Consider the following 24,979-nt stretch of genomic DNA (forward strand, 5'->3'; position numbering starts at 1 on the left):
TCAGGCAATTCCCTAGGATTTATTTATACGAGCCATAGTTGTTTATACTTGTATATATATAGTTTTATTGATCAGGAGTTCTTTGTGCTGACACACGTCACAATTCCTTTCTATAATCATGTATACTGAGATAGGAAAACCAGAAAGAAAGACCATTTGGGTGAAAATGATGGTGGTACAAACAAGCAGTGTCATTATTTGTGTGTGCTGTAGACACCTTGGATGGAGAGATAAAGTCAAGATGGGTTGCTGACCTGACCCTGAGGAATGATAACAGTCAGGATTTTTAAAATTTCAATTATCTGGACATCTGCTAGAGCTCTCTTTGTCAGAAAGAGAAGAACTAAAAATGGCTTAGTTTGTCTTACTGATAGTTTCATCCTTCTAAAAGTAGAAAAACCAACAATTCAAGTTGCATTTTTTGGCTCTTATTTTTATGTACAAGCAATCATTGATTGTTGAAGTAGAAGTGACGGCAACATTGGGGTAGAAATAATCACTCCATCTTAAAGTTTGTGGTAGCAGAAAAGAAAGTTGATCATAACTTGACATGTGGTTTTCAAAGGGTACAGGAAAAAAGATAGAGATAGGTTGGATCCTGTGAACTAAAATATAGTAGAGGAAAGCATAATGATTAGAGTTACTGAAACATTTCTCACAAAGGCTGTTTCTTATGTTATAGTTTAGTATTTTTGTTTTGTTTTCTTTTAATTTCAATACAAATTATTTAGATGGCTGCTGAAGTCTCTCCCATTTGAGATGCTTGAGTTGAAAACTAGGTTCAAAAACTTGTTCTGAAATCAACAAAATACTAGCATGGTTTACCACAGTGCTGCCAATATTCAATATTTTGTTGGAATTCTTTTGAAACTGCAGCTTTAATATTTAGTTTCCGAGCCATATGAGAAAACAAGTTATTAGTTTGCTTTTGCACTTAACTGAAGTCCAGGATATTATCATTTTATTTTGTGAGAATTGTGGGTATAGATTTCTTTGGGAACAAGTTTTTGGAAATTAATAAGTATACTTTTACTTTACTGAATGACTTATCATACCATAGGAATTTTAGGGGAAATGATTTACCACTTTTCCGAGGGGGGAGGAGGAGGAAGAGGAGGAGGAAGAAGAGAGAAAGACAGAGATTGAAAGAGAGAGAGAGAGAGAAACATAGAAACATATGCATTATTTAGGCCTCAGTTTCTTTATAAAATGAAAAGGTTCTACAAATGATCTCTAAGGATTCCTCTGGGCCTAAAAATAAATTAAATATTTACCTTTTATACATTAGCCTCTATCTTTACTTTTTATATATAATAAATACTGTCACACATAGAATCCATTCATTTAATCTTTTATTCTGAATCCCTGAAGAGAGCAGATAATAATTTAGGCTTGTAGCAACATAATATGATGAATCCTAGAAATTCATAATTTAAAATTAAAATATTCATGGGTTATAAGTAATTTCTATTTATGGAACCATGATAATATTGAAAAAATGGGAGTGATTCATACTATTAATGAATTCTTTGTTTTGCAAAGAGATTACCCTATGAATTTTTTATGTAATAATCGTTTTTTAATTCATTTGACAAATACTTGATTTATATACAACTTTTATGAAACATCTCAACTGTGTCATAAGTAGCATATACTTTTAACTTGCAGTGTTTTGTTTTGTTTTTAATAACATAAGAAAATGCCCTTATCAGATAAATAAAGGAATATGAGGGAAATAAAGTGCTGCTGGGTGCTTTATAAATATTAACTCATTTGATAGTTCCTTGTAATTAGACTGAGGAGATAAAAAAAGAAAAAAGAAAAGTTGAAATGATGGTTCTTTTTTTTTTTTTTTTTTTTTTTTTTTTGCTGTCAGCTAAAAAAAGATGCAATTTATTTTACAGACTTAAGATATTTCTTAAGTTTGCATATAAGCTATTAACTCCTGTAAGAATAGGGTGGCCAGTATGTTGTGGTAGAAAAGGCTCTGAAATCTCATGACCTGATTTTTAGGGCTGGTTTTGCCACTTTGTAGTCTTGTGACCTTGGCTAAGTTATTTAAACTTTTTAAACTTCAGTTTCTTATCCACAGTCTGCACCACAAAGTGATATAAAAGGGTACTTAGGATATTTGATCCAAAATAAAACATATATGTGTATTAAAACTACCGTATTCGTTCTTTTCCTCATTTGGTAAGGAATATGACAATAAAATATTGTCATGTAAAATTGCCATGTAAAAATGATCATATCTTGTAATGTGTAAGTTTACTTTTCACAGAAAGTATACGTAAACCTCTAGCAAAGTCCTATTCTAATGCTTCATCATAGCCTTGAAATGACCCCGAGTTTTCAAAGGCTGTAATAACAGATTACAAATTCTGGCAAGTTGTACCTAGCTAGAAAGGCATTTTAAGTACAGTCCCAGAAATAGACTGTGTCTGAACTCCAAGGACCAGCCTACCTTAGCATAGAAAGACTTAAGCATCAACAAATTGACCAGTAGAAAATGAGTCCTTCAGCTGTAGTACTATGTTATGAAACATGAAAATCCTATTTAGTTCCCTTTCTAGTCTTCTGCTTCTTCAGTGACATAAGGTAGAAGAGGATTTATAGGATGCTAAGAATTACACACATTTACATCATTGAAAGTACTGCTGATACATCAAATAATCAGCTCCTTGTCTAGTGCCCTATTAAGTTGATTCACTACTGCTTTTCTCATCTTAATGTGATGGAAAACAATTAAGCACCCACTATGTGCCAGCTTACTACCATGAAAAAAGATCAGAGAAGTTACAGCTAAATGGAAGAATGGCTCATATATTCTCACAATTGCAAAAAAAAGAGAAAAGGTAAAGAAAAATAAAATTTCATTTTATTTCTAAAGGTAACAAGAAACAGAATTCCATAATAATATCATCTCTAATTGCATTGTTAATAATGATCACAGGCAAGGAGACAATCGGCATTGAAGATAGTTGTATCTTAATGTGCTCAGGATAGGATTGAGAACACAAATGTTCTGTTCAGTTAGAAGAGTTGTTGTAGACAATAAAGAAATAGAAATTCTATGAAGAATTTAAAGAATCATCCAAACTGAATCAGCATACATATCTTGCTTTAGTATTTATTAAGGTAATTTTGTGGAGGAGACCTACCCTTCCCCAAAGAAGATTGATATGTATTTGACCATAATGTCAAATAAAATCAAATGTTATTAAAGCTTAACACTTTATAATGTTTTATTTTGAGAACAATGATGATGTGTCTCTTTTCAGTATAGAAGCCAGATGACTGTGCATGAAGCATGTTGCCTATGATGGTCAGTTGTCACCAGGTGGTTGTTTTTTCTTAACAATAATTCCTTTTTACTAGGGGCTTCAAGCTCTTCAGAATGTGTGTAGGAGTGGAGGTGATGGAGACTTATGTAATGTCCTTCCAGAAATGATGATAATGTTAAAAGAAAAGCATTAACAAAACTGAATAAGAAACTCATTGCTTAAAAGTATTTTTCTTAAATAATTAAACCATGTGTATTTATATGATGTTTTACCAAGCATGCATTTGAGGGCAAATATAATAGTAATAGTTCACATAATATTTTAACATTTAAGACCCCCTCCCAAAAAAAAATCCTTATAAGTAAAGCTATTCAAAAGTGGAATGAACTGCCTCAAGAGTAGCTGGATTTTCCATTACTCAAGGTTTTGTTTCAAAAGACTAAATGAATACTCATTGGAATGATCATAGAATTTTAGCTGTATTGACAGAATTTACAGATCATTTTGTTCAAGTCCCTCATTTAACAGATGATGAAATTGAGACCTAGTGAAGTTAAGTATTTTCCCAAAGGTTACCATACGTAATAAATGATAAATTAAGTTTAGTTACATAAAAGGTTAAGTAGAGATGGCTGTGAGATTTTGATTTATTTCATCTTATCTTGGTATAAGAGGGTCAGCCTGCTCGTACAGCTGAATTAATCCATGCTGACCTAGTCTATGACACTTAGATCAATACATGCCAGAATATTGATAGAAAATAGATTTATTAAAATTGGAAGCTGGGTGGTTAACTGCATTTGTTGTATTGAAGCTATCCTAATTAAGGAGACTGTTTCTCACCACTTAACTTAGATATAATAATATTAACAACAATAGCAACAACAATAATGTTTTGTTTGTTTATTTTTATTTTTGTGATTGCTTCCAGTTGGAGCAGGAAGACAATAGTCTTAAAAATTATGTTCTAAACGTATCATAGTTTATTTCATATAGGATCTAGCAGAAACTGTAGAGTTTGAGGACGTGAACATGAAACACTTGCAAGATTCTGGAAAAATGAGTGAAGAATTAAATAAAAATCCACAAAATAGGAATTAATAGCACTATGTGAACATTTCTAGAAAATTTTTCCTTGTGTGGCATTCTTTACCCTTTTTCTTTTTTTTTCCCTTGCATTATCTCTGTTTAAATTAAGGATTGAATAAGTGTGATCCGAATAATTTAAAACATTTTTGTATAATCACATATAACCACTTAACAGATTAACTAAAACTAAATGTTAGGAAAAAACCAAATGTTCACAAATACCTGTAATTTTTTGATAAAACTTTTTCTAATCTTTTAGCAGAAATAATAAAAATTCACTTATTTATTTTAAACCATTATCTTAAATGTCTTGGAGATTGATGTTACTGATGAGTAAATGTACTTTCCAAAATAATATTTTCAAAGGGAATCTGCTTGATGAAGAGTTTAAATGGATTGTGATCACTAGAAGATCTTTTATTTTTTTTATTAGAGCTTTTTATTGACAAAATATGCATGGGTAATTTTTACAACATTGTCTCTTGCACTCATATATGTTCCAACTTTTTCCTTCCCTCCTTCCACCCCCTCCCCTAGATGATAGGCAGTCTCATACATGTTAAACATGTTAAAGTATATTCTAGATACAATATATGTGTGCAGATCTGTACAGTTCTCTTGTTGCACAAGAAAAATTGGATTCAGAAGGTAAAAATAACCTGGGAAAAAAAACAAAAATGCCAGTAGTCCACATTCATTTTCCAGTGTTTCTTCTCTGGGTGTAGCTGTAGAAGATCTTTTTTATTCATTGAAGACATTTTCACAGATATTTTGCAGTAAATTTAATTTTTATATATTTTGTGGTATAAGGGTTGGTTAAAAAAAAAGAGAGAGCCTAAACTAATTTGAATTCTAACACTAAAATGCCCAGAGGATTTTCTCAAAAAATCATTCATCATTGTGACCAGATGGCATTCACACAATAATTTTGAAAGCACCGAAGGATGAAATTGTAGAACTTGCTGGCCAAAACATATAACTTGTCATTGCACACTGTCACTGTACCAGAAAATTGTCATATTACCAAAATGATCCCCATTTCTGATGGGAAAAAACTTAACCCCTAAGACCTCAAAGCATATTACCCTATAAAAAAAGCTTTTATAATAAAGACTAACCCGAAACACTTAAACCAGGATTAACCTATGGCTATAAGGCAGCCTTGTTATAATGAAGAAGTATATAGTATATACTATAACATGAATAGTAGTCATGTCAATTTGCTAAATGCCTTGAAGGATATAAATGAAAGCGTGAATAAGGGGGGAAAAATCCATGAATTTGATTTATTTATACTTCCAGAAGACCTTTGACAAGTTTCCAATTGTTTTCTTGGATTGCCTTGACCAGACAGATGTTTTGTCATGGGAAGGAAACAAAAAGTAACTTATAAATGAGCATATTTTTGAATGGAGAAGGATTAAAATAGTGAGAACTTCTATAGGTCAGAAGGTTACAGAATCCTAAATCAAAGAGCAAGAAGAAACTTATAGTCTAACTTCCTCATATTGAAAAATTAGACCAAGTGCCAAGGTGGTTAAAGGACTTAGCCTAGCTCATTCAGGGTTTTATTTATTTATAAGTACTTATTGATGAATCATCATAAGATAATAGAAAACCGGCCTATGAGTCAGACCAACTTGAATTCAAATCCTACTTCTTACATATACTGGACAGTACACTTAACTTCTTGTGCCCAAACTAAGTCTGTAAGACTACAAATGGCAGATAATTTCTGATCAGTTTTGTGGATGGAAGTACATTGAGTTCCCCACACCAATGAGATCACATCCAGATTTAAAAAATTGAAGTTAGTTTTTGGTTTTCTGTAATCACTTAGTCATGGTTTCCTTATTTTTATTTACTCCAACCTATATTTCACAGTACAGCTATATCAGTTATCCTAAAATGCCATTTTCACATCAAGTCATTAGGAATTCAGAATAGATAATGTTTTGATGTGTTTTGCTTGACTATACTTATTTGTCAAGGGAGACTTAGAGGGCTAAGTGGGATCAGCACTGTAGGATTAAAGATAGGGAGAAGGGGAAGGGAGTTGAATATTAAAATATTTTGGAAATATACAGAAGGCAAATTCAGAAAGGAATACAGTAATTAAGTTTAATATATACTTTTTAAAAAATGTTTTGCACAACATAAACATATGGCAATAATTTCATAGATTTCTCTTTTGTTTTTCCTCATATACTGAAAGGTTAATTGATGTTGTTAAATTCATAATAGAAAAGGAAAATAAGAACTCTAGCCATAGCCATACTTTACCTTCACATACCATTTATTATTCTATCTTGACCATCTCTCTACCTGTTCTTTTTCCCCTTTTCAAACCTCTTGCTCAGGCATAATAATCTCGTCAGTAGTATTACTTGTGGAAACTGTATGTTAATAATTTGTCATCCTTGGAACCAAATTCTTCTTTGGATGCTATTTCTCTATGTTGTTTTATCTGGTCTTCTACTCTTACAGTATAAGCTCCTTGAAGACATGGGAAAGTCTTCTGATTTTTTTTTTTTTTTTTTTTTTAATCTCCCCAGTGTACAGTTGCTGGATACTGAGAGGCATTTAGCATAGTGGATGTAACACTGGACTGAAGAGTTGATGTTTCAGAATACTATAGTCTTCATGCCTCTCTTTGGATATTGCCAAAGTATTAGTTATGTGATTCTAGCATATAAATATATTTTATAGAATTTCTGAATTTTAGTTTCTTCCTTTGCAAAATGGGCAAAATAAATAAGGACGGCAGAAATAAGATAATAGTGAAAGAAGACTGGGGAGGGGAGTAAAATTGAAGATTTCCCTCCCCCAAACACTATCTAAGATAGGGAGGGGATCTTTTATTAGAGAAGGGAAAGAACTTTTTAGAAGGACATTCTGAAAATGATCAGGATAGGATTAAGAACACAAATGTTCTGTTCAGTTAGAAGAGTCCCTAACCTCAGTTAGAGATTTGACTATCTTTTGACTCCAAGTTCATTAATTTTTCCACTTAAGCCCTGCTGTCACAGCATTTCATATCCTGATAAAAGCCGTTAAATTTTTTGTCAGGCTTTTAGCTATAAATTTCTTTGGATTGCAAATCCACTATTTTGTCCTATATAGTTTATCTATTTTCAAGTTCTCAGGAGAAAGGTGGGCCCTACTAATGTGCTTGGAGCCTTCTGACATTGTATCTGTCAGTAGTCTCCATAGTGGATACCAGTTCCCCTAGAGTAGGACTTCTTAAACTTTTTCTACTTACAACCCCTTTTTTCCTGGGAAAGTGTTTTACATGACCTACCATTGTATATAGGTATATAAAATAAGTATCTACAAATCAAACATTATCTGATAATAAATCTCAATTTTACAACTCTCACATTGTTATGAGGCCCCATGTGGGCTTGTGACCCATGGATTAAGAAGCTGGGCTCCAGAGGGTTGTTGAATAATTTCAAGGGTGCCATAGCTTAACCTCCAAGAGCTATGCGATCTGAATGGGAAGCTGGGGTTTTTCTATGAAAGGGTTGATGGTAAAATTTTTCAGTTGTATCTGACTCTTCTTTATGACCCCATTTGGAATTTTCTTGGCAAAGATACTGGAATGGTCTGCCATTTTCTTCTCTAGTTCATTTTACAGATAAGGAAACTGAGGCATGAGGATTAAGTGACTTGCTCAGGGTTACAGGTCTCAGGCTGAATTTGAACTCAGGAAGATGTCTTCTTTACTCTAGGCCCTGATTCCTCTTTATCCAATGTACCACCTTATTTTATACAAGTAGATACTAGCAGATTCCTCTTTACTCCTCCCTTTACTCCCTTACTGTCTATCCTATGTGGTTGTCTTAGGTGTGGGCCCTCAGGGCAATTAACACTTGACCTTACAAACAAAATTCTACCCACACCCTTTGTATTTCCCTGTCTTCCTCTGGCTATGCAAAGTCCAATCTATGGGCTTATTATTTTGAATTTGTACTGGTAAGTAATTGGCAGTTTTTTACCCTTCACTTCCCCCCAAGTGGTGGTCTTTTTCTGATGATATAGCACAAGATATACAGGCATGAATAGGTTGGGGTTACATTTTCTTTCTCTCAAAACTCATCCCTCTTCTGAACTTTATTTTCCTAGGGCACTATTGTCCTTTTCAGTCTTTTATATTTTCTCCTTTTACAGTAGCCTTGTTTCTCAACAAGAATTACTCTTCAAAGTTCTTAATGATCTCTTTATTGCCAAATCTGATGTTCAGGTATTTGACATTCTTGATCACGTTCATTTTCTGGAAAAAAAATCTCTTTTTTTTTGGGGGGGGGGGGGTAAGACTTTTGGTACTCTTCTGGTATACTTCTTAGTCCTTCTGCCTTTTGACATAGTCTTTCTTCAAATCTTTTTTGTTGGCTTATCATTCAAATCCTTCCTTTTAACAATGTGAATACTGTCCTATCTGGGGTCCTTTCCTCTCTGAACTTATCTCAAAAGTTTATCTCATCCTTATGTAGAGAATTCTTTGATTTATATATATCCACCTTTAATCTCCTCACATTTGGATCTCACATTAATGGTATCTCAAACTCAGCAATCTAATATCTTATATTTTCCCTGATCCCACACAATCACTTAGGAAATCTTGAGGTTTCTGCTTCCACAACCTCCCATTTTATTTATGGTTTGGACTAGAAGTTTCCTCATTTGTCATCCTGCCTCAAAGTTCTCCAGTCCATCCTCTACCTAATTACCAAAATGATTTTTCTAAAATGGTCTTTTTGATCATGCCACTCCCCTAACTCAGTAAAGTCTAGTTGTTTCCTGCTGAGTCTAGGATAAAATGTTCTTTAATCTTTGTCTCATCCTTTTATAATTTGTTTTGTTATAAACTTTAAAACATACATTATTATTTACTATAGTATTACATTATGTGATTTATAAATAATTGTAAATATATGTATGTTGGGGGTTGTGTACCCTAAATTTTTTTTTTACTGGCGGGGTATGAACAAAAAAATTGGGAAACCACTAGGGATTGTCCATTAGTCATCCCTTGCTCTTGCCATCTTACCAGAGTGCTCATTTTTCTGGGTGCCCTTAACTAGAATATAAAAAGAAACCTAATTCCCGTATTTTTATCCCATTTCCTGGGTAAGATAGTTTTATGAGGCCTATCTATGTTATAAAATTAATTTAAATTGTGGCAAAAAACATCAATTTGCTTTCATATGTTAATTAGTAAAAATCTATTTATAATAAAACTATAAAGTATTTTGGACTGTGCACTGTGAGGCACAGAAAAAAGTAGGTGTTTTTTGGCATAGCTTGGTGTGGGTAACACTCATTTGCATATGCCATTTTGCAGATGTGTATATATTAAATCATAGAATATCATAAATCTGTGCTTGCAGAGCACAGAAGCCATTATATACTTTATCTGTAGTTTGGCTAAGCTTTACCAAATAAGAATTGTTTGTAGTCTTAGGCTTTAGATCTCCTGTAGATGTGGTTAATTGAAAGGAATGTTAGGAATATTTTTCCTAATCAATTTTGCATTTTAAAAATGAGGATTAAAACTTTATTTAAAATTTATTATCTATTAGATAATGATATATATAGTCTTAAGAGAAAAACTGCTAGATAAAAAACAAAATACCAACTTTTCCCTTAATCCTGATTGTTTTCATTCATTATTTAAGTTATTCTTGCATTTTTTCCTGCTTTAAGCAGGATACTTTAATTTATACTGAGTATACTTTGAATGATGCAGTATAATTAATTTGTGGTGTTGTCTCTTGTCTGAGGGCCTCTCCTAGAATCCCTACAGAGCCTACCTTAGACAAGTGACTAGCAGCCTCTCTGAGTCTTAATTTTACCCATCTGCAAAATAAAGGGTTAGGCTAAATTCTGTGGTTCAGAGCTTTTACTTTTCTTATTAGAAGATCAGAAAGGTAGGCATTATTTTGTTTTTGCAGAATCAAGACTTGCTCTTTCCACATTTTACTAGTTATATGAGGAAGAAGTCAACAAATGAGGATAGAGACAAATTCTTTTGTATTTTTAGTGTTTTCTCTATACAGTTACTGCTTTGAGAAATTTTGTTGAGCAAGTTAAAAGATTTGTTTGTAAGAAACTTCCTAATTATCTTTTCCTTAGATGATTTTTTTCAACCCTTTTACTTATTTAAAGCTTCTTTCTCCCTTCTGAATACTTTATTTTGGGAGTTATATGAAATGAAATTTACATTAATTTGTTACTATTAGCTATCACTTTACTTACAAAATAAGGTGCAGTTTTTTTCTTTCTGAATGAAAGTCTTTGCTGGCCAGGTATACTCTGTACTTTTCAAATTGTCATTATTTTAATTTGCAATTAGTACAGTCCTATTTTAAAATCATGTCTGTTTGCAAATAGACAAGCATTATTTCTGGTTAGATTTTTTTTAATTTTATTTTATTTGGAAAAACAGAAAAGGAATACTAAAAAAAATAAATCAAAACAAAAGAGAACATTGTCATGTGCCCAGCAGAACATCAGGGAGGATTCAAAATATATAACAACAAATTACCAGATCAAGAAAGTATATATATCAGTAGAAGAAATTATATTCACGGATGTTCATTTTTTTTTTTTTTTCTTTACTTCCATGTAAATTGTTCTTTGGTTCTCTGCTGCACACCTTATTTACTTTATTTTTCCCCCCTTTCATCCTCCTCCTCCCCACTCTAAGCAAGCAGTAGTTAAGAAAAGATATATATATATATATATATATATATATATATATATATATAGATATATATAGATATATATATATATATAGATATATATATATACATACATACATATATATATACACACATTCCACATACACACATATCTTTTCTATCCCTGCTGACACTTAAATTCTTCTCCATAACTTACCTTGTTATTACTTAATCTCCCCCACCCAAAGATCCCTCCCTTGTCTTCTTCCTTCACTCTTTACTTCCCCATCTGCCCATTGCTTCTTCTTCATTTTTTAATAGATTTTGGAGGGAGCAATACCCTTCATGATATATATGTAGCATTGCCTATAATACCCATTCCCAATGTGAGCAGGTTTTCAGAACTATGAGCTCTCTTCCCCGCTCTGATGCCTCTGTGTCCCTCTGCACTTCATTTGTATGACATGATTACTATTTTTACCTTAACTCTCTGCCCTCACTCTTTCTTTTGAGCTTACTAGATCTATTGTTGATGTGAATCTTAAGCATATAGTGTACACTTCCCTTAAAAAGACCCAATTTGTCCATGTTGATTTCCTTAAAATTGATCTTTGATTTTCTGTAAATGTACATTTTCTGTAAAATTCTAATTTGGTTGATAGAAAGTCCTGAAAATCTGTAAATTCATTGAAGTTCCTTTTTTTTCTCATTCAGGATTACATATAATTTGCTATACATAATATTTTTTGCCTCAGGCTAGTTCTTTTGATTGTCAATAGATATGATTCCAGGACCTGCAGTCTTTTTTTGTAACTGCTGATAAATCTTGCATAATTTTAAGTGTAGCTCCAGCATATTTGAATTTATTTTCTCGTTTCTTGCAAATTTTTCTCTTTAATCTGGGAGTTTCAAAATTTGGCAATAATATTCCTGTATGTTTTCCACAGAGGATCTTTTTGAGGTGGTGTGATTGTGGAATTTTTTTCTATTTCTACTTTCCTCATGTCCAGGACAATTTTCTTAGATTATTTCCTGCATTACTGTAAAAGTTCTCTTTTTTGGTCACAACTTTCTGGTGGTCCAATATACTTTATCTTTTTTTTTTTTAAACTTTTTTTTAAAATTGCTTTTTATTTACAAGTTATATGCCTGGGTAATTTTACAGCATTGACAATTGCCAAACCTTTTGTTCCCACCCCCTCCCGCAGATGGCAGGTACCAATACATGTTAAATATATTAAAGTATACATTAAATACAATATAAGTATACATGTCCAAACAGTTATTTTGCTGTACAAAAAGAATCGGACTTTGAAATAGAGTACAATTAACCTGTGAACAAAATCAAAAATTCAGGTGGACAAAAATAGAGGTATTGGGAATTCTATGTAGTGGTTCTCAGTCATCCCCCAGTTTTTTCGCTGGGTGTAGCTGGTTCAATTCATTACTGCTCTATTAGAACTGATTTGGTTCATCTCATTGCTGAATAGGGCCATGTCCATCAGAATTGATCATGATATAGTATTGTTGTTGAAGTATGTAATGATCTCCTGGTCCTGCTCATTTCACTCAGCATCAGTTCATGTAACTTTCTCTTCTTGATCAGTGCTCCAGATCTATCATTTTTCTTATAAGATGCTTCTCATTCTGTTCTGTTTCCTCATTCTTTATAATGTTTTGTTATTTCTTAATCTCATAGCTTCACTGGCTTCCCCTGCCCAATTCTAATTTTCAAATGTTTTCATCTTTGAGATTCTGTATACCTCCTTTTCTAGTTGGTTTTTATAACCATCCTCTTGTTTTTCTTAAATGGTTATTTATTTATTTATTTTTTAGTAGGGAGCCATTTCATGTTACTCTTTGGGGTAAAAGCTTTTTTTCCCCTAATTGTGGGGTAGGGAGATGGTGCCTGAAGCTTTCTTTCAGCTTTCCGAACCCCAGACCACAATTACTGCCAGTGAATGTCCTACTGTTTCTGCACTCACTCGGGTGCTGGTTCCTTTTTGCTGGGCGTTGTGTCTCAGCAGCACCACTGGGTCTGGCCTTCCCAATCAGCCCAGGTTCCTGGTTCCTGCTGAGGCTGAAGCCACACCCAGTTAATTAGAAAGGTCCCCACTTAGTGTTTCAGCCCAGCTAACCTGGCTAATCCCCTGCTCAGGTCTATCTTCTGATCTTCTCAGGTTGTATTAGGAGGACCCTGTTCTGCCTCAGGTCTTGATTTTTCAACAGTCAGTGTTCTCCCTGAGGACAACGGGGAGAGCTTGAAATTTACCAACATACTTCCCAGTATCCTTCCAAGAATCCTCCTTAAATTTTTTTTTTAAATATGTATTTTCCCTTTCTCACCTTCATTTTCCACACCCACTGAGAAGATAAGAAAAAGAAAAGCCACTACAAATATATAGTCAGGGAAAGCAAACTCCTCTATTAGACATGTCAAAAATGTCTCAATCTGCACTGTCCATTATTTTTCTTTCTAAAGATGGATTGCATGTTCCATCATATGTCCTCTGGAATTCTGTTTGGTTATTATATTGCTTAAAGTTCCTAAATCTTCCAGAGTTGTCTTTGTAATCTTACTGTTACTGTATAAATTGTTCTTCTGTTTCTGCTTAATTCATATTATATCAGTTCATACAAGTCCTTACCAGATTTCTCTGAAACCTTTTATAGCATGATCATATTCCATCACATTCATGTCTCATAAATTGTTCAGCTATTCTCAAATTGATAGATACCTTCTCAGATTGCAATTCTTTGACACCACAAATAGCTGCTATAAATATTTTTTATATTTAGATCCTTTTTCTCTTTCTTTGATCTTAAGGGTATAAACCTAGTTAGCAGTATTGCTGGGTCAAAGGGTATATGTGATGGCTGGATCAGTTCACAGCCCCATCATCAATGTGTCACAGCCCTTTTTCTTCTTCTTCTTCTTCTTTTTTTTTTTTTTTTGGCCATTCTTTTGGGTTTGAGATAGTAACTTGTCAATGTTTCAATTTACATTTCTGTAAGAATTGAAAATTTCTATTGCTATTAATAAAACATGGATTTCTTTCTCTGAAAAATGCCAATTCATATCTTTTGATCATTTCTCAATTGGGAAGTGACTTTCATTCTTATAAATTTGATTACTTTGTATCTATATCTTGGAAATGAAACATTTAACAGAAAAACTTTTTCAAAAGTTAGCTGTTTTTCTTCTAGTTTTAGCTACATTTGGTACTGTTTATGCAAAACCTTTTTATTTTACATAATGAACATTGTCCATTTTACCGTCTGTGAATTTCTAATGTTTAGTCAAGAATTATTCCCTATTTATAGGTGATTTCTTCATCAAGAATTATTTCTTAAGGGCCAGATAATCCCTGCTCCACTAGCATTCAAAAAGCAAAATGTCACCATAGAAGAATAAAATACTCCGTGATGAAAATAAATGTCGAGGAAAGAAAAAACCTTAACCCCAATCAGTGAACTTGTGAGATATTTAAATTCAGAGAACTTTGCCTTAATGAACTTAAGAAACAATAGCATTCATTTTTAAAGGCAAGAAATACAGTTTCCATTCATACCTGAACTTTTTTTCTTCAAGTGACACATAAGCTAATGTCTATAAATAATTGTTTTTGTGGTACATCTGGCCACAAAGATAAACTATTGCAAATGGACAAGTTTATTTATTTATTTTTTTATGAATCCTAACCAATATAAGAAATTGAGAATAGAGGAAATTTAGAACATATTTGAAACAACCAAATTTGAACTATTAGAATTTGTGGAATCTTTGAATAGTTTAACCATATTTTTTCCCTCAATAGTATTTTATTTTTCCAAATACCTATAAAGATAATTTTTTTCAACTTTCATTTTTATAAGGACTTAGTGTTCCTGATTTTTCTTCCTTCTCTCCCCAAAATAGAAAGTATTCTGATATAAGTTAAAACATGTGCAGTCTTTTAAATATATTTTCATTTTGTTATGTTGTACAAGAAAAATCAGACCTAAAGGGGAAAAAAGCATGAAAAAGAAAAAAGCAAAGTGAAAAATACTATGCTTCAATCCACATTTAGTCTCCATAGTATTCTCTAGATGTGGATGGCATTTTTCAATCCATGTCTTTTGGAATTATTTTAGATTACTGCATTGATAAGACAAGTTCATTACAGCTGATCATCAGATAATCTTGCTTTGTTACTGTGTACAATGTTCTCCTGTTAACCATAAATTTTAAAAATAATTCATAATGATGATTTAGGTAGCATATTTAAGGCTTTGTAGATTTTCATTCAGTAGCAGCAACAGCCAGAATTACAACTTCGGCTTTGTTACTGTCCTGATTAGGCAACTTAAGCAATAATAGGACATATAGTATTCCTCTTACTGCATATTGTGTACAATAAATGTGTAGTGATAATTTTATTTTAAAACATATAGTGAAGATAAAGTTCATGATTTATTGGTTCAAAAACTTAAATAAGGCATGTTTTTGTATTATAGGTCAGGATTCTGTAAAAGCCTGATTTTAGAGTTCACAAGATCACCTGAAGTACTAGAGAAATATGGTATGTTTGTATTTTTTATATATTCACATAAAAATAATGTCTTAATATCAGCTCTTGACTGCACTTGCATCAGAATTTGAATATTGTCACAATCATAATGGGACATAGAATAATATTTATTAAACCTATTTGGATATAGTGCTCAAATCCATAAGGGATAGGAAGAAAGCTGTTTCTTAATTAAAACATAAATATCTATAATATGAGGAGGGAAATGTAATAGGTAATTGTCAGTAATGTCCAAATATTTACGCTTTAGCAAATTATTTTTATCTGTCATTTTAATGTATAAGATAATTCAGACAGAGTAATACTTGAAACTTATAAATCTAAAATGTTGTCTTTTTGGTACCACTCAGTAGCTCTTGATATGTACATGAGTAAAGACTAGAAAGGAGTATAATACTCACGTGTTCATGTCCCTAGAAAATGTCAGACTACAAGGAGTCCTTAAAAATCCTTATGGTTTTGATTGAGAGAATTTCTTTAGTCTTCAACTGCTGTTGTTAAAAACCCTAATGCAACTTTGAGACCAGCAATGATAAGAAACTTACAAACCTTTTTTCTGTTTATAAATATCTATTTTTCACCTGAGTAGATAACATTAAATTTGATTGGAAATTTCCTTCTAGCTGTAAATCTGTAATAATTCTTAGATTTCTTGGAGGCCTAGGAATGATCTTTTGTCTTCTTAGGTAATTGTAGTCTACAAGTTTTACATTCAGAATTCAGAACTTTCTTGAAATATTAATGGTACCATTTTTTTCATTATATTTTGTGAGCAAGGTATTGTGTTATTTTACCTTGAGGCCCATACCTTAAACTTCTGTCAAACTACTAGGTATCAGTTCCAGTTGGCTAGAAGTGTTGGCTCTTTCTAGAACTATTTCTCATAGGCCTGCTGTAATTGTAGACAAAGTGAAACTAGCAAAACCGTTAAGGAACGTTATTATTTTGGACTTGCGTATACTGGCTGAACTAGTATGAGGATTCCTGGTAGTTGTGAGTTCTCATGTGACATCACTGAAAGATTACTAGTAGGACCAGCTGTGGTAGAAACAGTGAACACTTTTGGGAGATGTGTCTTTAGGCATGGGTATGTGTACATATAGGTTTATCTTGATGTCTCTTTTGGGAAAATTTTTTAGCTTTTGGACAATAAGTTTCATAGTTTAATAAAGAATTAGGTATCCTTTTGCAGTATCTTAAGGAACTTTTTTTTTTTAATTTTTGTTTGGTTTTTGTGAATCAATTGGGGTTAAATGATTTGCCCAGGGTCACAGAGCTAGTAAGTGTTATATTTCTGAGGCTGGATTTGACTTCTGCCATCTAGCTGTGCCCTCCTAAGGAATTTTGCTAATGTTTGTTCAACTCATGTAAAGTAATCCAACATAGTCTTTAATGGCCCTACAGAGTGTTTCTTCAGTATTCATTTATATTTTTATACTGTTCTATCAAATATGTGCCCAATTATTGACTTTTTTCAAAATTTCAATGTTCATGATGGTCTCATTAAGCTCCTATTATAAGTTTTGTTTATATCTTATCTCTCAAACTCTTAACCTCTGTTCGTATTCATAAATGTGGGTTATAAGCTAAGTATAAACTTAAAGTTTTAAAAACCATAGCTTGAATTATCACCTTTATACATTTATTTTCTGAATCTATCTCTATTTCTCACCTCCCCAAAATTCTAGGCTCATATTTTCAACTGCCTTTCATATATATCCCACCCCACTTCACTCAACATGTTCCAAACTTAACTCGGTATCTTTTCCCTACAACTTGCCATTTCTTCTAATTTGCCTCTTTTTGTTGGCAGTACCATTGTTCTTCTAGTTATAGGCAAATAACCAGAATCACTGGAGTCATTATTAAACATTGCTTCTCTTTTACCTCTGAATATCCATACTAGTTAGTTGCTAAGTCTTATCAGTTCTACTTCTGCAGTCTCTCCCACATTCTTTACTTTATTTCCCATCCTACTGAGGATAAGTAAATTCAAGCCCTCATTTTTTCTTACCTGAACTATTATCTATCCCTCTCAGCAGTCCTTCCCTTCTGTCTGTCCTTCATCTAATAATATTATTCTTTTCAATTTCTGTACTAAAAAAAAAAAAAAAAAAAAAAAACCTTTCATTGAGTATTGAGAACTTGAACCTTCCTTTCTTTACATTCAAGACCTGTTAGTATGGCTTCAGTACACTTTTCCCAACTATATCTTATATTATTCTTCCTTTATGTACATTATTTTAAACAAACTAAATTGTTCTCCTGTTTCCTATTCAGTTCCTACTTTCTCTGATCTGTATACCTATGCATATGGCTTTTCCCACTAGAATGGATTCCCCCTCTCCTCAAAAGCATTCTATCTCCCTTTCTTTGAAGCCCTGCTCAGATGCTAACTCTTCCAGTAAATTTTATCTCCAATTTTCTTGAGCTGAAAATGTTCTTTCTATCCTCACATATTCTACCTGAACCTCTCTCCCTTCCACTTGTCAGCTTACAATGCTGATTTTTTTATAGTTTTTTATTTACTTCTACCAACATAACTCCTAACCCTAACACCAATATCCTTGGCTTCCCTTCTCCCTTCCACTCAAGTGGATTGTTTTTGAAAGAAGGATTTTTGTTGTTAAGAACAACCTTCTATCTTCGTGTCTATTACAGTGCCTTACTTAATAGAGATGTAATAAATCATTGTTTTTTCTTTTTTTTAATGAAGATTATAATGGTATGCTCTTACATTTAGAAGTTGACAAAAGTTTTAAAGAGGAGTGCTCTGAACATTGGACTGAAATGCTAACTTTGAGGAATTCTAACTGAAAGTTTGTTTTTATTAGAGTTATTAAGCCTACGCTCAGCTCAAGTTAGCAACTAGACTGGTGTGACAACCTGTTTTTAATCAGTGACTCAAAGCTGTGATCACCTCGATGTCACCGAATGGCCACAGCTTGTAAAAGGTAACTTTGAATGTTATTTCATGGTCTTTGGTGGGCTATCATCTTATGAAATAAGATTATGCAGTGACTATTGTAGTTATACAAATAAAATGTAAAATTGGTAGAGATATAATCAAGAATGTTGGGCATACTTTTTCATGTCTCTCCAAAAATTATCATTACCTTTTTCCCCTTTTAAAAATGTCAGTAATAGTCATTACCGTAAGTCTATATGGATAAATGACAGAGCAGAGTATTTTGGTAGGGAAATGATTCCAGGTTTATGTCTGTGTAAACATTTATTTTTGAACTTTATAGAAAATAATCAGAAGATTTATTAAAAGTTTAAACTTTAAATATGCCTTTTCCTTGGTAAACTTTTTATTAAAACATTATCTTAGCAGATTTTACAGCTTTAGTAAAATCAGTGTACTTTTCTGTCCTAGAGAGAGTTACAGTGGAGGGAAAAGGAGTGGTTTGCAGAATGGAGAAGCTGTACCCAGTACTACTGGAAGTGAGCCACCATATGAATTTGCTAGCTCATGCTGCAGTTTTCAGATTAATGAGTGTCTTATGATCACATTTTCTGCAATCCAAATCAAGACTGAAAGTTATATGAGCATTTGTTCTGAGATTTTTTTTATTTCTAAAATAATTTACTTTTTGTTAAATTTTAAAAATGAAAGTCTTAATGAGAGTGCCCCCAAAATAATTTTTTCCTTTAGTTATGTTTTCTAAGTTTGCTTAAACAAATAATTTCCTTGTTGTACTCCTTAAAAATCATAAATACTTGACATGAAAGGATAACTAGCTTCTATTGAACAAATGATTGAAAATTATTTAATATCATTGCAAAGTACTTGATACTCTAGTTTTTGAAAGTTGAAAGGACCTGACTTGGAATCTTGCTAGTTTTGTTTACTGTCCTCTCACTATTGGGTTAGAAAAGTAATTTATAAAATGCAATTTAAGCAGGGCTACTAGAAACTTGATACATAATTGACTCAAACCATTTGTTTAAATTTCTACAAGGAAAATTTTTGTATTTGTTCTATAGATACTGTTATCTTTTAGTTAAAAACAATCATATCAATAAAATTGACTAGAAAGATATATAGGATAACCATTTAGATTGAAGATTTAAATTAAACTCATTAATCTGTCCTTCATCCTTAGTCATCTTTTATCATTTCCCCTGTCCAGATTGATTTTAAATTATTCATCACTTGTAAATGGTTTTGAGTAATTGACTTTGATTTTATAGTCAAGTGATCAGTTTCCAAAACCAAGTTAAACCTGGTAGTTTTATTTAAATATTAGTCACCCTTTTCCTCTGTGGAGCCAACAGAAATGGGAAAAGCTATACATTAAAGCTAGATTGGAATGTTTTTGTTATATGGTAATTGACATAGCTTCCATCCTCTTCTGGAAGAGTCTCACATCTCTGCAGCACTTATATATCTTTGCTTCTAAGACTTGGATTTGTTCCCCTCCTTGCTTGTGTCTTATCTTTATACCTTTGCAGTCTCCCTCCCTCCCCCTTTCTATGTTCTCTCTGGGTCCTCCCCTTTTCCTTTATTCCTTTATCTTTCCTGTTAATTTTGAAAGTTTTGCTGCCTAAGTGTTTGAAAGCTTCTAATCTGCCTCTCTTCCCTTAGTGCCAGCAGGTTTATTTTTTGTTTTGCAAGCCTGCTCTGCCTCCTTACAATATGACATCTGATGCTGGAGGGTCGCACTTTCAAAAATGAGTCAGCTGGTACATGGGGTTATCATCAGTTTTTAGCACTTCTGTCTGGGAGATACAAGTTTGGAAGCAATCTTGGGGTTCTTACCCACAAGGCTGGTGGAGACCAGGTGTGTCACGAAGGTGATTTGCTTGCTCCCTGGGGGAGAGGGTGGAGTGAAATTTTCTCATATGTGTCACAGCTAAGTCACTGCCACCTCCAGCAGGCTATCAGTGTATTTCTCAAAGTGATTTTCAATGAAACTTACAATTTTAATATTGCTGTATGTAGAGATTCAGGAATGTGAGCAGGGACCTTATTTATGCGTTCTTGCTCTTAGCAATGGTATGAACAAACAAGGGAAAACAAAAATTTTGAAAGTCAACTAAAGATTTACATCTTTACATTAAAGATTTACATTTTTAAAGTAGTTTTAAGAACAGTGGAAAACAGAATTATCCTTTTTTTTTCTGGTGGCTCTGATTTTAAGATTCTTCTGATGTCTTTAAAATTTTGAAGTTCAAATCCTCATTTTCTGGTTAATTCCTAGGTCAAGACTTGATGTCCTTTTGAAAACTTAGTCTTTAAGAAAAAAATTTTTTTGAGTTTGCAAGTATTGAAAATAATGTTTAGATTATACCTATTATAACATGGTTTAAAACTGCTAATAAAATGAATACACTTACTGTAACTCAGTCTGGTTTCTAACAGCCACATATAGGGTAAGAGATTCATGCACCCCAGAAATGAAGTAGAAAAGATTGGATTAGTAGACTTGACTTTCTGAGTATATTTATATAAAATAAAGATATATAGCTTCTATTGGATAAACAAAATACCACAAAACCACTGGTTGGCAATTTTTATATCAATGGGCAATTCTCAGTTTTCTGCAGCAAAGGTTTAATATAAGGTTTAGTTTTTCTTTCCCATTCAAGTTTATTTCTGACCAATAGTATCTGCAGTACCACTAGTTAGTATGTGTACAAGGAAACCAAAGTAATGTCAATATTGAATGGTCAATAAAAATAAAAATGGTCAAACTGTTATTGGCTGATAACTTACCATGTTAGCTGGAATTCCTTTTAGACTGATTTGCATTTTTGGATTATGCATAAGTAAATCATTCTATAGGAGTTAGTAGTGAAGGTTTGACCATAGCAAACTGCAGTTGAGTATTTTTTTGGTGAAAATTTTTATTCCTCCTGCACAATCTTGATTTCTTACTCAGATTTTGATTCCTTATACTGCCAACATAGGAGTCTGTATACTCTTTTCAGGAAGATAATATACTAGCTTTTATTAAGTAAAGTACATTTTACAAAATCTATAGGATGCAACCTTTTATTTATTTTTCCCATATGTCTTGAGTTTTTTCAGTATGTATTAGAAATTTGAAAATTTTGGCTAGTAATATGTTGTGCCCTAAAGTATTTAATGTATTATCAAACTTATTTTAGAGAAATATCTTCCAATGTAATAACATGTAGCTATTATCTAAAGTAGTATGTTTTATTTAATGTTTTTCACTTACATCTTATAGATCACCAGGAGAACCTCACTCTGACGACATTGAAGCTAGCCGAATGTAAGTAAAATTGGTGGAAATTATTTGGGAAACTTATAATTATTTTTATACAGACCATATCAAATGACTATCAGATTTTAAAAACAGAAATAAAATTCATATTTTCAGAATTGACTTTAAATGAGATCTTAAAAGAGCCATAAGTAGAAACATGCTTACCTACTTGTACTTCTTAGCTCCAACTGCTAGTCATTAAGTTTCTTCAAGTCTTCTTCTAGATGTTAGCGTATTCCTAGCGCTTTCCACTTTTTCATACTTAGAGATAGTAGCAGGTTTGATAACATTTAATTCCTCTATGGCCTGAACATTTCATTGTCTCTTCTGCCTTCTACGTTTATGATGGAAGAGAGAGATGCAGAAATGTGGAAATATAGTTCTAGCTCGTCACATCTCTCTTCCAACTTTTCAGGCCCACTTCCATTGGAGAGACTGGAATCTGACAGCTATTCAGTGGGGTAGGGAGGCAAATTTTTTTTATTCAATACAGGTGTACTATGTTCTACCAGAACCAAATACCTGTATATGAAAATCTAAACTCATAAAATAAATAATTAAAGGGGGAATAATCATATCAGAAAACAAATTCTTGACTATATAAAATAATTTATCACAGAGTTCAATTATTATAACTAACAACAGTGATTGTGCCATCTTGCATTTGAATAGTGTTTTATAGTACTCAAAGCACTTTGACTTATATCGTAGCTTTCAAGTAGTGCGCTTCTTGAGTATATCTAATATGATTTGACTTATATCCCTTTTCTAGGAACGCAACTACTGTGTAAAGTGAGATAATTACTGTTATAGTAGTATGTAATATTGTTTATTTCTTGGAGGAGAAAATCGTCAAAACCATCGAATATAGAATTTGAAATCTAGATGGGACCTTAGAGATCATTTAATCTAACTCCTCTTCCCCTTAACCCCCATTTCTATACCTCCTCATTTTATCATCAAGAAAAATGAGGTCTACTAAAGTTAAGTAAAATTTCTATAAAGCCCCAGCTGCTGAAGTACTCAGTCCGGGACTAAAATTGAGCTTGTCTGATTTCTGGTCCTGTGTTCAATACATTTTCATTTTCTTTATGACAGAATTGGCTTTAAACACAGCAGGAGATACACATTTTTTAAAAAATAAGTATGGAAAATCTAAACGTCATCAAATTGTTTAACTTTAAAAAAAAACTTTGTCAAATAAAATTTTTTTGTTTGGTGTCTGCAGTAAGTTTAAGAGTTTTTTGCTTATTCTTTTCTTCCTCATAAGCTTAAACAAGCTTTCTTCTGGCAACATAGCTTTAAATATATCCTGAAAACTATATGAGCACATGTAAAATGTGCCTTGAAACTGGGAGAATCGTGCTTCAGGTAGGTGTTGGACTAGATGATTTCTAAGGTCCCTCCAATTTTGATATTAAGCAATTTACTTAATGTTTCATTTGAATGCTTAGCATGGCTATTTGAATATGTGCTTTATTTTTCTCATACATTGCTTTTCTTAGTTATTACATTTGTTCAAAACATTTTTTAGCCTCTCTCATATTTTCAATCCTATTAAAAAATGTAGGAAGAAAAAATTTCCAAGATCAAATTATGTAAGTGCTGGGTGAACATAAATAGTTTTGCAATTAGGAGGCTGCTCCCTTCGGTCCATGTAGGCATTATAAAGTTTTGGGTGCCATTATTTTTCATCTGTGATTTTATCTCATACATTCAGTGGTTATTATAAATCAAAGAACATTCTTAGATTACCAGTTTCCTGAAACAAAAAGGAGTACTACATGTTTTCTAAGACCTTTCCAGTGCTTCCTAATATCATATTCTGAACTTTAGCTAGTTTTTTTTCATATCCTTTCTATCAGTGTTGCCACCTCCTAGTAGAGCTGGTTAGCTGACCCTTTTAGGTGAAAATAAAAACTAATCTTGTGTCAAATAGAGGATGAGAGATACATACAGTTACCATATTTGTAAAATGAAGATGATAAACTAGATAATTTCAGGATATTTCTAGCTGCTATTATCTATTAATCTAAATAGAGAAGAGAAACCCATGCTTGGTCTTTGCAAAATTAGGATCATTGTGTATGATGTATAAAATTGCAGATTTTGTTTTAGTAAGAAGAAAAAAAAACTGGCTAACATCACAATTGAAAAAAAAATTGGGGGATGGTTAGGCAATTGGGGTTAAGTGATTTGGCCTGGCCACACAGCCAGGAAATATTAAATGAGATGTCTGCATCATCTGAGGCCTGAGCCATTTGATTTCTAAAATTCCATTTGAATTCTAGGAATCTGTAATTCTAGAATTAAATTATAATAAAGCTCTTTACTTTGAAAACTGAGGAAATGTTTAATAAGCATCTTATTTATTACATGTTTATTTTGTACAAGGTATTGACTAAGTGCTGAGATAGATTGAAATACAGCATGATTCTGGCTTTGATGTAACATTATATCTGGAAAGAGGGTTATAGCATTTTACTTAAATATATAATATTATGTAATAATGGTAATATATAATAAAACATACTATAAGGCAGGTAAAATGGATTTGAGGTTGAAGAAAATATTTCTTGTTGGGGTGATTAGTGAAAGTTTAATGAGGGAAAAGGCATTTAAGAAAGGATTTGAAAGATAGGTATGATCTTAATAGAGGTAGGGATTAACATGAACAAAAGCATGAAGGATGGATTTGTAAAGGAATAAGAAGTACCCTGGTTTGTTTGTACTATAGCATATATCAATCACTCAGTTATATATTTGGCACCATGTCAAGAATATTATAGCTACTGTGAGGTTCTACAGATAAAAAGACCAAAGAAATTTTTGTCTTCAGAAAGCTTGCTTTTCATCATGGGAGATGACATGTATTAAAAAAAAATACATAGTTGCAAGTTAGTTAATAGAGGGAAGGATCAGGATCAGAAAAGGAGATGTTGACCTAAGTTTGGAAAGAGTCAGAGATAGAGATAAAAAAGAATGCACCCTTGAGGAGGGGCATCATGCCAAAAGTCACGGAGATGAGAGTATTTTGAAGAACACCAATAAGCGTGCTATGAGTAGATCTTAGATTATGTAAAGGAGAGTGGAAAAAAAGAAGTTGGAGC

At 32.6% G+C, this 24,979-nt stretch overlaps 1 protein-coding gene across 8 annotated transcripts in view; it reads left to right on the top strand.

Annotated features, from left to right (window-relative positions):
* UBE3A (ubiquitin protein ligase E3A) overlaps positions 1-24,979 on the top strand; it is a 112,147-nt gene that overhangs the window by 16,661 nt on the left and 70,507 nt on the right. Inside the window, exons 1-3 of one of the 8 annotated variants that reach the window (XM_051984657.1) lie at positions 18,491-18,584; positions 20,222-20,430; positions 21,831-21,875. In XM_051984657.1, coding sequence (XP_051840617.1) covers positions 20,283-20,430; positions 21,831-21,875 — 193 coding nt within the window. In that variant the 5' untranslated portion in view covers positions 18,491-18,584; positions 20,222-20,282. Of the gene's footprint in view, positions 1-15,588; positions 15,622-18,470; positions 18,585-20,221; positions 20,431-21,830; positions 21,876-23,139; positions 23,241-24,979 lie in introns of those variants that run through there. The other 7 variants (XM_051984655.1, XM_051984652.1, XM_051984659.1 and 4 more) reach the window with 7 other exon arrangements.

Source organism: Antechinus flavipes, chromosome 3, assembly GCF_016432865.1.
Source record: "Antechinus flavipes isolate AdamAnt ecotype Samford, QLD, Australia chromosome 3, AdamAnt_v2, whole genome shotgun sequence".
Taxonomy (NCBI): Eukaryota; Metazoa; Chordata; class Mammalia; order Dasyuromorphia; family Dasyuridae; genus Antechinus; species Antechinus flavipes.